Below are 17623 nucleotides of genomic sequence, written 5' to 3' on the forward strand. Positions count from 1 at the left end.
TGTATCAACTAAATTGAATATAACACTCATACAAATTTCTACCATGGATAAGCTCCAGAATATTTTACAAATCTATTTGTAAGCGATTTTATGTCGTAATTACCTTTCATGAAACTGACGGCATCCTCTTAAGGGCGGTTTGTTCAAGCTGCTACCACGAAACTACATTAACATCGTTCATTTTAGCATTAAACAGTATTCTGATAATCAATAACACTTTAAATAACTATATTTCACGTTTCCACATAAAGCAATTTTACAAATGTTCACACACGCAGACAGAACACAGGGTTTCAGTACGATGTCCGGATTTGACGTCACATGCACATAATTCCGGACAGCAGTTTTTAACGATAATTAGTGTATATTCACACAATACTTCACGGCAGTTGTGTTGTCAGATTGTTAAACTATCACTTCGTTTATTTTTATAATGGAAAAGTTAAAAAGAAAGAGATTAAACTAGTTACCATCAATTACACGTTATGGTACTTTTGCGTTAGTGATAAGCACTTAAACTTGCATTGTAAAAGAATGATGTTCAACTGGAGGAACATTTTTGTATTTATTTTTTGTTATTTATTTAGCAATGGTTACTAGATTATAAACGATAGTAAAATAATCAGCATTATTACCTGGGGGATGCGGACAGAAAATTAACAAGCAGCCAGGCTGCTGTCAAACTATTTTTTTTATAAAAATGATCAGGTTACGCCTAGAAATAAACGGTCGTGATTTGGACACGCTAAAAATTGCTATACAATTAATGTACCACAAAGACCGCCAACTGTTTAAATAGATATGCTTGGTCCAAATTACGCATCATTCTTGTACAACTGCTCAACATATGTTTCTAATCAACATACGGTCAGAAACTTTCTGATTAAGTCTGTTCATTGGGTTCATTATTCAATTATCCCTTTAAATAATGAATAATATTCGAGTGTCCGGATATTAGTACCGTCCAGATTTTGATTCACCTTGGTAAATGGTTGACGAACACTGAACGATTTTTTATCGATTTGTGTCTTAAAATGGTATATAATCCGGGGTGGCCAATATTGGTACCATAGCAAATATCGATACACCTATCCTATACGCCTTATTCAAAATGCTACTTGTTCTTGTACGAAACTGCTTTATGCGAAACGTCAATTACGCCAAACGCCTTTATTTGAATCGTTCTTATGCGATACGTCTCTATGAAAAATATACCTCTTCCTTATGCATATAATTGCAGCTTGAAGCCTTCAAATTTTTAAGCGTTATGATCAGCATGGGACTAGAGTGTAACATCAGTCACAGAAAATCTTTACATTGAAACCATCTGTGTGATACAATCATCGTTTCACGCCAATTGAAAAATGTTAGAGATCGATTCAAAACGCGTAATCCGCCGTTTTCCATCGGATACAGAAACTAACCATCCAACGGCTACCTCTGCTTGATCAATACCCCAGACCTAATCTGCCTGATTCATCTAACAACCGTAACAGATATCGCGATCTCCGATCAATAGCCGAACACGTAAGTGAGTGCAACTTTGAATTGCCAAAACCATTACCTAACATGTGCGCGAGCTGAGAGCTAAGAAAAATGCAACACATTGTGCTCATCTCAACACCACACCTCGCTCTCGTCGAACCCATCATCTTTAATTGCCATTAACTGTGACGGACGCGCGACGGGAAATCACCATACAAAGTGCGGGAGGGAGATGTGTGAAACTTAACGCCATCTGCAGCTGGGGCATGAAGGTTTCCGTTTTTTGAAATGCGGGTGTGGGAGGTGCGTTGAAATTACTTTGATTGATCTCCACCACGTCTCCAACTACAATGTGGCTATGGCTCTAATCAAGAGGATGTGTTATGACGCGCTTCGCTTGAGATGATGCTGCGCGGTGTTGTAACTTTAATTGATCAATTTTCCATTGATTATATTTTCGCATCGCGAACTGACGTCCGAGTACGGTAGCTAGAGGAATCGATATTGCGTGACTCGTACGGAGAACTTACAGGAGAATTTCGGGAACTTTCCCTCACGTGTTGGGTGTAAACAGTAATTAAATGTTGTGTACATTAAGTTTGCATCGTACTACCCGTGTTGTGCGTACACAAATTCTTTCTGATATCTTCGGTTTAATCTATTTATAAGCGATTTATTTATCACCGCTTAGGCCCTAAACCATATGGGTAAACGTGGTTTACGGCTTAAGCGAAGGTAAAGAAATCGGCTCTATAACAGTACCCTTTAGGCTACTTTTAATACCCATTCCCCTTTGCGATCCTTGTTCGGACCCATGTCTTCGATGTTCATTGTCCAAGCTTCGAAGAGTTCATTCTCATAAATATTATTTACTTCGATTAAACAAAACTGATCTAATCAATATATAATCTTAAGAAAGCAAGGCCTATGTTCGATGTCCGTGTGACATGGGTACATTTCAAAAAACCTGGTGGAAATTTTCGGAACCCCACTCAAACCAAACTCATAAGAGATCCAAACTTTTTTGTTTGTCGTAATGATCGACTCGTTAGAGCATCTGGTGGAGTTGCTATCATCATTCATAGGCGTATCAACTATTTTCGTCATTTGAAAGCAAAGTTGTTTCTGTTGAATTATAAAAAAAAATGTTTGTAGTGGATATTAACATTCTCCTTTTATCATTCGATTCTTACAGGCCTCAGATCATGCACAGCATCAGTCGTCACAAGCGAGCAATGGGAGCGCTATTAGCAGAATACATCGACAAGAGCAACGAATTCGACCGAAACGCCTTCGAACCGGAGGACATCGAGGCGGGGATCAACACCAAGCTGACGTGAGATCAATTCCCATCCCAGCGCCTCCCATGATTTTGAATACATAATTCCATTTTTAGGAAACGTTCGGACGACCCATCGAAGTCCGGGGGCGGCATGTGCCCGAGCATCATACGCTATGCGCGACCACAGAAGGCCCGTTCCGCTACCGGCGAGTGGAAGTACATCGTTAACACCGGAGAGCACACGCAAACGCTTCGACTGGAAAAGTGCACGTAAGTTTGAACCCCAAACCGAAAAGGGGTTTCAGGCCTTCGGGGAATAGGTTGTTTAGGATGAGGTCGATGATCGGAACCGACGAAAGGCGGAACTGTGATGTTTGACAACGCACTGACAAGTCTTTTGATTGGGTTTGATTGGTGAGCGTATCCGTTTGAATGATTTCAGGTGAAAGTGTGAGGAAACGCTTGTTAGCGGCTTGTTACACGTTTTGGGCGTGTTAAGTCTGTATCGTTTACAAGTAAGAAGCTAGCCATGAGCTGTGGTAAACCTTTGCTTCTCATAAAAAAATAACACTTTCCTTGTTTCGAAGAAGGAATTAAAGATTACACATCATGTCCAATTTATTTGTTGTAAGGTTTACAACCCCACAAAATAATTCGAAAAATCCTGCAATTAGTTGCCCAATTTCAATATAGATATATTTTGAATTGAAGGAATTGAAATTATATGATAAATGATAGTTTAGAATGCATTAAATTGTATTAAAAGAACCTCACAAAGAACGGATTTTAGTATTTGTATACCAGGACGTCACTTGTTTAAGAAGGAAATAATATCCACATAGGATTAGGGCGACCTTTGATATTCTTGGAAACTGTCTTTCGAAATCCTTCAAAAAATTTCCTCGATTTTTTTTTTTAATTTTGACTTGCGTCTCAAAACTCCAAGATTTGTTTTTATTCTATAGCGGCATTTCAATTTCTTGCGAAACGCCGAGAAGAACTTTGAATTCCTAAGAAGGATTTATTTCTCTTCTATTCCCGACTAGCAGATCATATCAAAATTATATTAAAAATATATCATTCCGTTAAAATAAAACCTGGAAATAATCAAAAGAAAATTTCCCGATTTTAGCTCTTTCCCGATTTTGCCAACCCTAAATGCAGCATGGGGCTGACAAAATCGGGACATTACTGTAATTGTGTTTAGTTGTATTAAGAACATTTACCAAGAACGAGTAAGTATATACGTCATTAACTGTGACGTCATGTTTTTTTAACTCGAACGCAGGAGCAATTTGAAAACCACCAAGTCCATTCATATGAGCTGAGAAGACGTAGAACCAGTTCAGCTTGCATCACCCTATACTTCAAGTTACCAATAGCCGTAACGGTAGCGCGTCAGGTTTGGTACATGTCTCGGTTCGGTTCCCGTTAAAGACTTGTTTTTTTAACAACAGTATAAAACCTTTTAAATTAAATTTTTATAATTTTCTTAAAATAGACATACACACTTAAAAAATTTACCCAAAAAATAAGTAAAAATATATAGTTTTACTCTAATTGATGTTTATCCAAATCGGCATTTATAACAAAATATGTTACAATTTTGACATACCGCAGTGCAAAATTTTAGTTATATTAACAATATACTGCAGCTTATTTATAACAATCAGTGTTGCAAAAAATATTGTAACTAAATGACACATCAAGTTATAATTTTGATAGCTTCAGCCAATAAGGTTGTCTCTGAAAAGTCTAGGAAGAATTCCCTTTAAAAAAACAGAAGCTTTCTAAAGTAGTTCTGTCCAAATCCTAAGGATTTTTTTTTAGAAATGGGTTTCCGTGAGAAGCATATCACTCAAAATCATATAAGAAATTTACACTGAGTCTTCAAAAAATAAATTAAAATAAGTAACTTTTGCCCAAATTTTGAAAAGCAAATGGTCGGGGTGCTGCTAAACCGCACCAAACGCCAATTTTTTCAAAAATAAGTTATTTACACTAGAGGATTCAGATTATCATAACCTATCTACATTTAAGATATCGAATAATTTGAACTATCCCTCGTTGAGTAAATTCAAAAATTTTCTCTAGCAGGATATGTAAAACTGAAATTGTATCCAACCAGAGCGAACCATAAACCTTAGCTTGTCATTGGAGGCTGTTTAGTATTCTGATTAACGACGGCATTTTTTTAAAATTCTTCCTTAAATATTGCTAAGTGGTCATTTCGGACAACATACAGTAACAACACCATAGGATTTTAGTATGTCATGTAAGTTAACGGCTTTGTAAAATACAGTATTGTTTCGGTGGTGCTGATCTAATATCATTGAAATTTTGTTCAGCCACACCGCACCAAGTACCATTTAAATAAATCGTGTTTTTGTATGAAGAAAAGATATCAACATCCACAAGATGCTAACCTTCGCTTTATATATAATATGTCGATGGGTCCATGCAGCCGTGATGAAATAACAAGACATTTAAATTTGATGTTGTCTGAATAATTTGGAAGCACTTGGTGCGCTTTAGCTGTTCAGAAAATGACGTTTTCACCTGTTTTCATCATCAAGCCTCCTAGATCAGATCGCGCACAGCTTGTTTCGAGTTATTCGCTCTCAATTCAACAGTTATAAATGACCGAGAGGTAGCACGCCTTATCACCACTCGAAGGACACGAGTTCGAGATCCGATTAATATTTTTTTACGTTGTCCCTAACAGGAAGTCATATAAAATCAATCAACTTTCAGCTTTTACGACTATTTTTGAACAATAAAGCACAAGCAGTTTCATGTACAACAGGAATGATGAAACGCATGCCATTCTTGGTATCCACTTCACATAAAATTTAATAATCGTGAACTTGTTCAGCCAAAGTGTATTAAATGCGAGTAACTTGGTGCGCTCTGGCAGAACAAATTCATGGTTTTCTTCGATCGTGCATTCTATAACGTGATTCTATAACAACATCATTATTGTCTTTTTCGAATCTTTGAATGCATGAGGGACTTGGTTCAATAACTCTTCTTTTGAAATAGATAATCCATCAAGAGAAAGTCGGTAGAATACGTTAGAATACGAATTGGCTTGTACCAATTCATACCACTACATTGTAACCAGTTCCATGGAAACTTACAAATCTTTTCCATAAACATTTGTGACAAGGATTCCAACATGCATGGCGATGATATGAACCCTTTTTATTTTTTTCTTTCTCCTGTGTTCCTGGAAATCATGAAACACAGTCAGCCATACCGAACTGAAAACCATTTTCTTCAATTTTTGTTCAGCCAGAGTGAACTGAGTACCTATTGATTTGAAATCAAATCTAATTAAATGGAAAATATTTGATGATTTTTCTGAATATTCCATCTTGAGTTACTTGTTGGACCCTGTTAGTCATTTGTGAACGGTGAAATTTTCAAAAGAGTCATTTGCGATTTACTCGCAGATGAGTGAACTTTAAAGTTAAATATCTCAAAATAATGCTTTTGGCACTTGGTGCGGTTTAGCAGAACCCCGAACAAATAAAAAGGAGAGAATTATCCAAATCCAAAAAAAAAAAAATCCTCAAAGGAACTTTCCATTTAAGGTAATCCTAATGGATTTCCTTGAAGATATTCAGAGCTTTGCCTTATAATTTCGTTAAGATTTTTTCTAAGAATTTTTTATTGTTACCTGTCAAAAATTTCAAATTATTTCCATTGGAATCGACAAAAAAAAATTATCTCGAAATTCTTCTAGGTTTTCTTCGGAACTTTGGAAGGATTTCTATCAAAATATTCAAATAATTTCTCTTGCTTCCAGAAACAATTTCCTTTGAAAAATTCAAAGGATTGCATCCAGATTTCTAAAAGATGTTTTGTTCAATTTCTCAATGGAAGATTAATCTTTAACACTTCAGTCGTCGCGCTGTTGTATTTTGTACAACACCGCTAAAAAAACCTCGCCTTTCGTTCACAACAGCAGTGCGGTGGTTCTGACGGTGGCAAACCGCGCGACGATTGGACGGTTAAAGTTTCTCAAAGGAAGTTCCTTCAAAATCTTCAAAACAAAGTTTTTCAGAAATCACCCAAGGGTTGTTTTTGAAATCGTCAATAGATTTCCGTTTCCGAATTGCCAACGAAATCATGAAAGTATTCCTTCTCAAATGTGTTTTCAATGAAATCCGTAAAGGATTCCCACTTGATTTTTTAATGAATATCCCTCGGGATCCTGAATAAGGTTTTCTTTGCAATCATTAAAAAGATTTCATCTTGAAAGATTTTTTTCGTTGGAAAGAAATCTCGAAAGAAATCCTTCTCAGAATTTCTAAGAAAATCCTTTTCAATATCCATTCTCAGAATTTCTTAGGAAACTTTCTCAAGATTTAAATATTTTTTTCTTGATTTTTAGGAAAATCCTTCCCAAACTTTAAGAACAAAAATACTTCTTTGAATTTCAGAAAAAAATTTCTCAGGCTGTCAATGGAAATTCTTCTCAGGATTTTGATGGGTATTCTCAGAATATCATAATAAAACCTTTTCAGGATTACGAAGGACACATTTTTTAGGATTTCGGAGGATATCATCTTCAAGATTTTGAAAGACATCCATTTCAGGACTTGGAAGGAGATCTATTAAAAAATCATTTAAAGTTTTTAAGGAATTTTCTCAGAATTTCGAAAAAAGGCTTTTTAGATTTGATATTCTCCTAGGAATTCGAAGGCAACCATTCTCAGGTTTTAAGGCAGTTCTTCTCTGGAATTCTAATGGAACCGTTTTCAGGATTTGGAAGGAAATATTGAAAATTTCAAAAAGATCTTCTCAACGAAATAAATACCTCAGAATTTTGAAAAAAATCGTTTTTATTATTTCGAAACAAACTTTTCTCACGATTTAAAAGTTAAACCTTTCTATGATTTCAATGGAAATTATTTTTAGGATTACAAATGGAATCTTTTTCAAGGTTTCCAAGTAAATCCATTCCAGGATTTCGAAAAAAATAATCGTTTATAGGGTTTTGGGGAAATCCTATCGGGATTTCAAGATAAATTCTCTCAGTGTTTCTAAGGAAATTCTCTCAGGATTTCTGAAAGGGAATCCTTTCAGGATTTGGAGGAAATTTTCTCCGGATTCCAAAGTAAATCATCTCAGAATTTCGGGGAAATCCTCTCAAAATTTCTGGGAAAATATTTTGGGTAAATCCTTTCAGGATTTTGGGGGAAATTTTGTTATGATTTCTGGGAAAATCCTCTCAGGATTGAAGAGCAAATCATCTCAGAATTTTGAGGTAAATCTTTTCAGGATTTCGGAAAAAAATCTTCTCACAATTTTGGGGTAAATCCTCTCGTGATTTGGGTGGGAATATCCTCAGAATTTCGGGTAAACCCTCTCATCATTTCGAGGGACATCCTCTCAATATTTCAGTGGAAATCTTCTCAATATTTTGGTGGAAATCCTCTCAGTATATTGGAGGAAATCCTCTATGTATTTCGGGGGAAATCCTCTCAGCATTTCGAGGAAAATCCTCTTAGGTTTTCGAGGGAAATCTACTCAAGATTTCGGAATAAATCCACTCAGGCTTTCGTTGGAAATCCTCTCAGGATTTCAAGGGTTATTTTCTTAGGATTTCGGGTAAATCCTCTGAAGATGTCGAGGGAAATCCTCTCAGGATTTCGAGAGGAAGCCTCTCAGTATATCGAGGGATATCATCTCAGGATTTCGAGGAAAATACTTTTAGGTTTTCGAGCGAAATCCTCTCATGATTTCGAGAGAAATTCTGTCAGGATTTTGCGGGAAATTCTCTCAGGATTTCGGAGCAAATCCTCGCAGGATTTCGAGAGAAATGCGCTCAGAATTTCAGTTGAAATCCTATGGAAATTTCGTTGGAATTGATTTAAAAGTTAAACCTTTAAACCTTTCAAGGGAAATTCTCTCAGGATTTAGTATATCAGTATATCAAGGAAAATACTTTCTGGGTTTCGAGGAAATTCCTCTCAGTGTTTTAAGGAAATTCTTTCAAGATTTTGGGGTGAAATCCTCTGTGGATTTCAGAGAAAATCCGCTCAAGACTTTGGGGCAAATCCTCTCAGGATTTCCAGAGAAATACTCTAAGGGTTTCGAGGAAAATTCTTTCAGGATTTCGAGGGCAATTCTCTTAAGATTTTAAGGGAAATTCTCTCAGGATTCAGACAGAAATCCGCTCAGAATTTTGAGGGAACTCCGCTCGAGACTTCGAGGGAAATTCGCTCTGGATTACGAGCGAAATCCTCTCAAGATTTCGAGGAATATCTTCTTAGAATTTCGAGGAAAATTCTCTCAGGATTCCAAGGGAAATTCTCTCAGGATTTTGAGGGAAACCCTCTCAATACTATGATGGAAATTCTTTCGGAATTTAGAGGGAAATCCTCCCAGGATTTTGAGACAAATCTTCTAAGGATTTCGAGGGCAATTCTCTTAGGATTTAGACAGAAATCCGCTCAGAATTTTGAGGGAACTCCGCTCGAGACTTCGAGGGAAATCCGCTCTGGATTACGAGCGAAATCCTCGCAAGATTTCGAGGAATATCTTCTTAGAATTTCGAGGAAAATTCTCTCAGGATTCTAAGGGAAATTCTCTCAGGATTTTGAGGGAAATCCTCTCAATACTATGATGGAAATTCTCTCAGGATTTCAAGGGAAATCCGCTCTGGATTTCGACGGAAATCTTGTTAGGATTTTGCGGGACATCCTCTCAGGATTTCAAGGGAAATCCTCTCAGGATTTCGAGGGAAATCCTTTCATGATTTCGAGGGATATTATCTCAGGATTTCTGGAAAAAAATTATCAGGGTTTCTTGGGAAATAATCTCAAGATATCGAGGAAAATCGTCTCAGGATTTCGAGGGAAATTTTCTCAGGGTTTCGAGAGAAACCCTCTCAGGGCTTCCGGGAAAATCTTCTAAATATTTATTGGGAAATCCTTTCAAAATTTAATGAGAAAATCCTCTCAAGATTTTAAGGAAAATAAGGACTTCGTAAGGTTTATGTTTAAAAAACATCTCAGGATTTCGGTGGAAATTATCGAAGAATTTTGAATAAAAATTTCTTAAGATTATGGGGAAATCCATCGAGAACCTCGCGGAGAAATTCTAATAGGATTTCAAGAGACATCCTATCTATTTCAGATCCGTCAAGTCCGTCCCCTCAACAACCTAGATTTCTATAAAACCCTCTCAGGATTTTTGGCAAAATTCATTCATGGTTAAAGGAATAATATTTTCATGGTTTTGAGAGAGTAGAGTGAACCGTCACAAAACCTCGGGAGAAATGATTCTATGACATTTCCCGGAAAACCATTTCCCAGAATGCCGTTTCCCGGAAATCATTTCCCGGAAATCATTTCCCGGAATGACCCATTTCCCGGAAACCCATTTCCCGGAATGCCACTTCCCGGAATGCTTAAAAAACAAACTTTCGCGGATTTTGCTATTTTTTTGCGGTTAAAATGTCAGAAGCGAATGGTTTCCAAGAGCCCTAATATTCGTGGCGAAATACGGATATGATTCCCACGGTAGACACAACAAGGTAGGCTATTCCCACGTGTAAACAACGATTTTCCATCGTCAAACATGAGGCCTCGAGGATAGTAAAGGAGAGCAGGCCTTGCTTTCTTTTGCATTCGTTTGATTTTGAGATAGGAATGACGTCACTGCCTAATGTCATTTTTCGGAGTATAATACCTTGCCTCTTTTTACCATAATTCCTAAGATAAGACCTGCCAGGGCAAAATGCAATTATGAAACCAATTGCCTGTCAAAAGTTGATACACGCTCAAAAAAGCGTTCTGGAAAACGTGAACTGTCAAAAATACACCGTGAACTACCATCATTGGTCACAGATACATGATCTAGTTCACGGTGTATTTTTGCTTGTTGACGAGTTCACGTCTGCTGTTCACAGATACGAGAACGGATTTTTTTTTCTGTGTAGATTAGAGTTTCTATAAACAGTTATAAACTTTTTCGTGGAACAATTTCATTTCAAATCTACTTGAATATAATGTTGCCTGGTCTAACGAGTCCTTAAAATTATCAATTATAAAAATTGTGCTCATTTTCTCAAAAATATATTGCTAATTTTAATCGTAAATCAAATTCCTTAAATAGCTTGCACCCTATAGTGCACTAATTAAATGATACATGCTCAAAGAATCCCAAATTATGAGCCTCGGAATTTAAATTCGTTCATAAGAAAACAAATTGATAGCGCTGAATTCTATGTCGTAAGGGTAATCCGGTGGAAAACAACAGAGCAGCCACAGCTGAGCTGTTACGTCCTATCCTAGGATGACACCAATTACTATTACAGCTTAAAATTCATGCTAATGTGTCATTCCAAAGGTGGAAAAAGAGTTGAGGGAAGTGTCACAAGCCTTGCCAAATTGACAAGGGGGTAGTTGGCCAAAAATGTCAAAATTTTACATGAAATAATTTGTGTTTAATCCAATGACTCAACAGAATAACCTAAGTTCGAAAGAAGGGAAAATTTATAATGTTTAATATTGCAGCCTTTTCACCGAAAAAAATTCTGTCGGTTTAATTCGGAAGAATGGCAAATGTTCAAAAGAAGGGTGATTCTCTATGAGAATGGCTGTAACTATAATGGAATTCATGTTGATGGATTTGTTCATAACTATTATTATTTGTTCTAATGGCATATCACATTATTATTTGTTCTAATGGCATAACTAGAAAGAACAGCCTATGCATGAAAGAAGGGCAAACATTCTATGAAAATATAGACAGCATGCACAATAATAACTCTATCAGAATAACACGAAAATGAACCAGCCGAAAAGTTCTTCCCAAACACCACATAGATGGAACGGGGGTTTGAAATGTCTTAAAATTATTTGTTTACGTAAGTCTACAGTTGAAAACCTTTCGAAGGAATATGAGATCCAGAAAATTGGTCTTCATGAGATATAAATAGACTAAACTTGCATTCAAATTGTTCAAAAAATTCTAAATTCTAATAAAAACCTAACCCAACCCTTAACGTCGCTCACTAACGGAAAATATGATGGATAAAATATTTTTTCAGGGGTTTCACTTGAATATGTCTTATCAATGTGCTACTTAATTAGCCGGGAATACTGCTCTTGAAATCAGAATATCACATATGAGGACAACAGATAATCACATTGCCGGTTGGTAAATTGTTTAATTTTTAAATATTTTATTTCACCATAAGAAAGTGAGGATGCAATTAAGTTTGATTTTCCAAACGATACATTAATGAAATATTACCACCAATCATTGGAGCAATGGGTGACTTTGGCCACCTTTTTTGATGCGTCTTTTCATGGCTAGCATGAACGTCAATAAACTAGTTTATGACAATTTAGTGTCTATTTACAAAGTATTCTTAAAACTTTCTACATTGTTTGCAAGATTTTGAAATTACTTTGCTGTACAAATAAGGGTCCGTATTCACCCTTATGGCTGACATTGGGCCCCCAGCCGACGGTACATCATTTGTTTAAACAAATTTTGTCTTTGATTATTTTAATTACTCTTGAATATCTTTCCGGAAAATGGGGTATTCCGGGAATCGATTTTCCGGGAAATGGGTCATTCCGGGAAATGTCTTTCCGGGAAATGGGGTATCCGGAAAATGATTTCCGGGAAATGTCTTTCCGGGAAATGGTATAGAACCGGAGAAATCCTTTTATGATTTTTGGAAAAAAAAATTCTCTCAAAATTGTCAGGATTACGAGGGAAATTATGTCAGAATTTTGAAAGGAATATTATCAAGATTTCTTGGGATATATCCAGCTTTTTACGCTAGCTTGCTATAAACTTTGAATCACCCCTTTTTGACTTCTCTTGCGTACACTATAATATCTTTATGGTTTAATCAAAGCAAACGTTGTGATGTTGAAAATTTTCCAATGTTGTTTGTTTGGAACGCCAAACAATATCTTTGTTGCAGGAAATGGAAATTTAAAACTATTTTACTGATTTACTGTTAAATACTAATGTTTTTCATTATTTTAGGTTTGTGATTAGCATTCACCAGAGGGATTGGATCTTGTTATTTCTCGAGATGAATCATATTGTTAACTAAACTCCGTGAATAAGGGGTCTATTTTGTAAATCGAGCAGATCCAAGTGACTCATCTGTGGTCACTGTCGATCAAAGTAAGCATGCATATTTCAGATGTCACCCGTCGACTCCCATAGTAATCCAGTCACTTAAAGTGACAACTGTCGAAAAACTCGAGTGACAAGGCCGTGTCGAGTGAAATTTTTGGTCGACGGTGACTCCAGTCGAGTCACTTTGGTCGACTCGACTTATAAAATAGACCCCTAAGTGTTACAAACAAAACAACGAAACCGAAGAAACTGAATAATTTTGTTTTTGATTTCTCTGTAACACAGGCATTTGAACGAATTTGTGCATTTGGAGAGTTTAGAGGATAATTTCGATCGATAAAACAGCTCAAATTATGGCTGCAGCGGTTCCTGACCTTTTATTAAGGGGCCTATTTTGTAAATCGAACAGATTCATGTGACTCGTCTGTATTCATTGTCGATCAAAGCAAGCATGCATATTTCAGATGTCACCCGTCGACTCCCATAGTAATCCAGACACATAGAGTGACAACTGTCGATAAGCTCGAGTGACAGAGGCAAGTCGAGCAAAATTTTTGGTCGACAGCGACTCCAGTCGAGTAGTTTTTGGTCGACTCGACTTATAAAATAGGGCCCTAAATAATAACTGGTGTGAACTGTGAAGGAAATTAAGCAATTTTACCTTTTACCATAATGTGTTCTGTTTTCGACGTCCAACACTTGGACTATCCTTCACAAATGCTGGACCTGTGATTAAAACAAGCTAATTCCTTAGCCAGCCCGTCAATCAGGAATGTTTTAAGTCATAAAAGAGCATGTATTTTACTGTTTTTGAACTTACAATTTACAAATTATTCACAGACCATCAGAAGATCAATATCTGGTTTTAGTTCACTTTTCTGCACGAAAGTTTTACGGAAGATATCAAAAATCTAACGGGCGAGCCCGCCAGAGTTACGCTATGTTTGCTGGCTGTGTTTGTCAGAATATTCCACCCACAAAATGCTATTCTTTAAAAAATCTTTATCTCTCTTTGAATGGCTTAGAAACGCTTTCCATTGTGCTCAATTGTGATTGACTGATGCCTAAAATAAAAAAGAATGAAGTTATGTGAAAATTTAGACAGATAAGCAGAATAAAAGAACCGCAGCTGCAAAACAAATCCTGTGAAAATTATTGACATTTCAATCAACAATCTAAAATCGTTGCCTACTAAGACTAAACTATAAAATTGGCAGACAAGAAATGTCAAAGTCAAATCACCCCCCTTTGTTTTATAGCTAGTGTAAAAAGCTGGATAGCCATTTCAAAAGGAATTCTGTCACGATTCCAAGAGGAGTCCTGGCAGCTTTTCCGAAAGAGATACATTCAGGATTTTGTGGGAAATCTGGTCAGGAGTTCCAGGAAAATTAGAAAAAAAGAAAGGAAAGGGAGAACCTATCAGAATTCCACTAGAGATTGCTTGTAGAACATCTTCCTATGGTTTTGAGGGGAATTGTCTCTAGATTTTTATGTAAGTAGTCTTAAGATGTTGATGCAATTCTTTCAGAATGTTGTTGAAAACATCTCAAGAGTTCCTCTCAGGAAATTGTGGAAAACCTTCTTGGCTGTTGATGGAATTCTCAAGATTTCAATGAAAATATCTCAATGATTAAGATGGGCACCCTCCAACAGTTTTCCCATGAACAGAACCGATGTGCTGTGTTGAACCGCAAACGCGCCGGTACCCGGTACATGTGTACTTCGGCTCAAACATAGGTTCAAATCATGGCACAAAGCAGACAGACAGGGAACGGTTGAAATCCACGTGAATAAATTTCTATGATCATATCTTTTTGGTTCGAATCGCAAGACCCTTGAGGTTTGAATAAATATTTTATTTAAGCAGAGCACCTAAGGTTAATACTCTAAATAACATTTAGCGATATGAAAAAGCAAGTATTTTACTATATCATACAACAAGACACGATAAGTAGAAATTGATAAGCGTGAATATCAACTGTTTTCTGTTTGTCCGTTTATGTCATCGTTTTGAACCTCGGATGCAACCGAAGATTTTCACCAAAATTTGAACCGCGGTTGCATACGAAGTACAAATGAATTGGTTTTCGATCCAGCGTTTGAATCGATGTTCACTTTACACATGTTTGGGTTTAGGTTCAGGTTCGAGAGTCTCGGTTTGCTCACGAGAACAGTGTACAAGGAGAGTACGAAACCGCCTGAACCAACGTGTTCGGTGTTCGTTTGGGAAGACTGCTCAAATGATCTCTAGAGAAATCTCCTTAAGATTTTGATTGAAAATTCTCTCAGAGTTTCGATAAAAGCTTCTCAGGATTTCGATTAAAACCTCCACATGTATTCCAGCTAGTTTCTTTCTGAATTTTAAGGGAATTATCTCAGGATTTCGAGGATAATACTGTCGGTAATGTAAAAGAAATTCATATATTATTTCGGAAGAAATTCTTTTAAGATTCCAATGGAATTTTTTGTAACATCTGGAGAGAAATCCTCCAAGGATTTCGGAAAAAATCTTCTCGGGATGTCGAGGGAATCTTTTAAGGGTCTTAGAAAAACATTCATATCCGAGAGTAATGCTGTCAGAAAACCGAGGGAAACCATGTCATGATGTAGAGGAAAATCATGTAAGAATTAGAGAGAAAATATTGTCTGTAATTAGAGGGAAAGAAAACAATACTGTGACACTTTAGTAGAAGTACTAAGTCATTCTTTATTCAATAAACATATAAGCTACACAAAAGCAAGTTTCATCTAAAGTTGTCCTTGTGTAACTTATAAATATATATAAGTTAAAATATAAATATTTTTGGGAAATTTTTCTTTCCTTGAAGTTTTTTCCATTTCTTAATTTTGAGATTGAGGTGGTTCAATTAATCATCATTATAAATTTCCACTGTGATACCTTGATTTAGATTATCCTAGCTATTTAAACTTGCCCCTTTGTTCTTTACTCAAATCTCTCTGTTATTTATTGCATCTGTTTTTTTTTTCTACAGGACACCCCAGGACAGCTGCACTTACCTGACAGACAATTTCCGTTCCCGGTGCGTCCAGATATACAACTACCATCGTCTGCTAAGTTGGGACACGGCCCGAGGTCTTCACGTGGACATTTTCAAGGTGCCGACATGCTGTTCTTGTCACATTGACGGATATCGGGAGACTTTCCCACCTTTCAACGGAGGTGGTGGTGGTGGAGGAGGTGGAGGTTTGAGTGAATACGACTCCAAAAGTGATTCTTATGAGGATCCCAACATTGCCGCCAGCAACGTCATTCGAAATACGCAGTACAGTACGCTGAAGTTCGATAATAACGATGAGCCGGAGAATGTTGAAGACAATATCGCGTATCACTTCGCCAATGGCTTCCAGCGAATGAAACCGCCAAAGTACGATAATGGAATTTTGATCCCACCAAGTCCTCCACCACAGAAGTTCACAAAGAATCGGTACGAACGCCCGAAGCTTGTGCCACCGAAGAAGCAGAACCTGGCTCACTTCATTCCGCCTCCAATTTTGGACACTTATCTCAGTCCACCACCGAACGAAGTCAGCCACTATACTCCATTCAAACGAGGTCCACACTTCACCAACGACAATACCCTGAAAAGGACAGCTCAAGTCCAACCATCCAGAAATCGTCTTCCCATCCGCAAGCAGATCAACGTGGATCAGAACATCGCTGAAACGGACATCCGGATCAACCAGGTCCAAGTAATGCCCCCGAACAAACAGGATCGCCTACCGCCAACGCAAGCCACCGAAAAGCAACGGAAACGATACACCACAACTCAGCAGCCTCCAACGATCAAGAAGGAGAAGACCCCTCACTACCAGTCAAGACCCAAACAGCAGCAATCCAAACCGACCTCAATCATCCCGGTGACCTCACCCCCAACGACAACCACAACTTCCGCCACGACCAACGGTCACCAGCGGATCAACTACAACTACCATCCCATTATCGACTTTTTCGGAGAAGAAGAAGCCCCCGAGCTTCCGGAGCAAATCGACCGTATCGGTCTGAATAGCGGCGGTGGAGGCGGCAGTAAACCCATCATGGGATCATCATCTTCCATGAACAGTTGGACCCCCATGGTACACTCCAGTCAAGTGCGGCCCATGAGGATACCGATCTGAGTGACGCCCTCTCCCTCTCTCCTTTCGCCTTTAGTTTAGTTCTTAATAATTTATTGAATGAAACTCACCACAAGGATGACCCAGAACAAATCAAGGTTTGAAAAATCGTGGTGTTCAACCTCAGATCGGAAAACATGCTTATTTATTATTATTTTTTGTAGAACATGTCAGCTTTCTAGAAAATCGTTAGGAGATCCCGCCACATCAAATTATGAAAAATGGTAGTTTCTGTTAAAAATTGTCATACTTTGACGTTTTATGGAGACGTTTTGAATATCAACTGTTTTATTTATTATGGCAAATTACTCTGAATTTGACATCATTATTAACGTTTTTAAAGTTTTGAGAATTTTTGTTCAATATTTCCATACATCTTTGTGTTACTTTCAAATCATGTAATGTAAAGTGATAATGTAGGAAATAATATATTTTAAACCTCTTTGGTGGAACTAATTACTGAGGTTACCGATTTGAAAACGATTTTCGACAAAGTTGTAGGTGACGAATGTATCTAACAGTATCAGCGTTGCCCTAACCCTCGAGAGCCTGTGGGCAAACACCATGTCCGATGGAATAGATTGCTTGCTTTTGTTATAG

At 37.3% G+C, this 17623-nt stretch overlaps 1 protein-coding gene across 1 annotated transcript in view; it reads left to right on the forward strand.

The window, feature by feature from the left end:
• Window positions 1–17120, forward strand: part of LOC5570525 (neurotrophin 1) — a 108330-nt gene extending 91210 nt beyond the window's left edge. Inside the window, exons 4-6 of the mRNA XM_001659134.2 lie at window positions 2681–2821; window positions 2882–3037; window positions 15883–17120. Of these exons, the coding sequence (XP_001659184.2) occupies window positions 2681–2821; window positions 2882–3037; window positions 15883–17026 (1441 nt within the window). The 3' untranslated portion in view covers window positions 17027–17120. The remainder of the gene's footprint in view (window positions 1–2680; window positions 2822–2881; window positions 3038–15882) is intronic.
• The last annotated feature ends 503 nt before the right edge of the window (window positions 17121–17623 follow it).

Source organism: Aedes aegypti, chromosome 2, assembly GCF_002204515.2.
Source record: "Aedes aegypti strain LVP_AGWG chromosome 2, AaegL5.0 Primary Assembly, whole genome shotgun sequence".
Taxonomy (NCBI): Eukaryota; Metazoa; Arthropoda; class Insecta; order Diptera; family Culicidae; genus Aedes; species Aedes aegypti.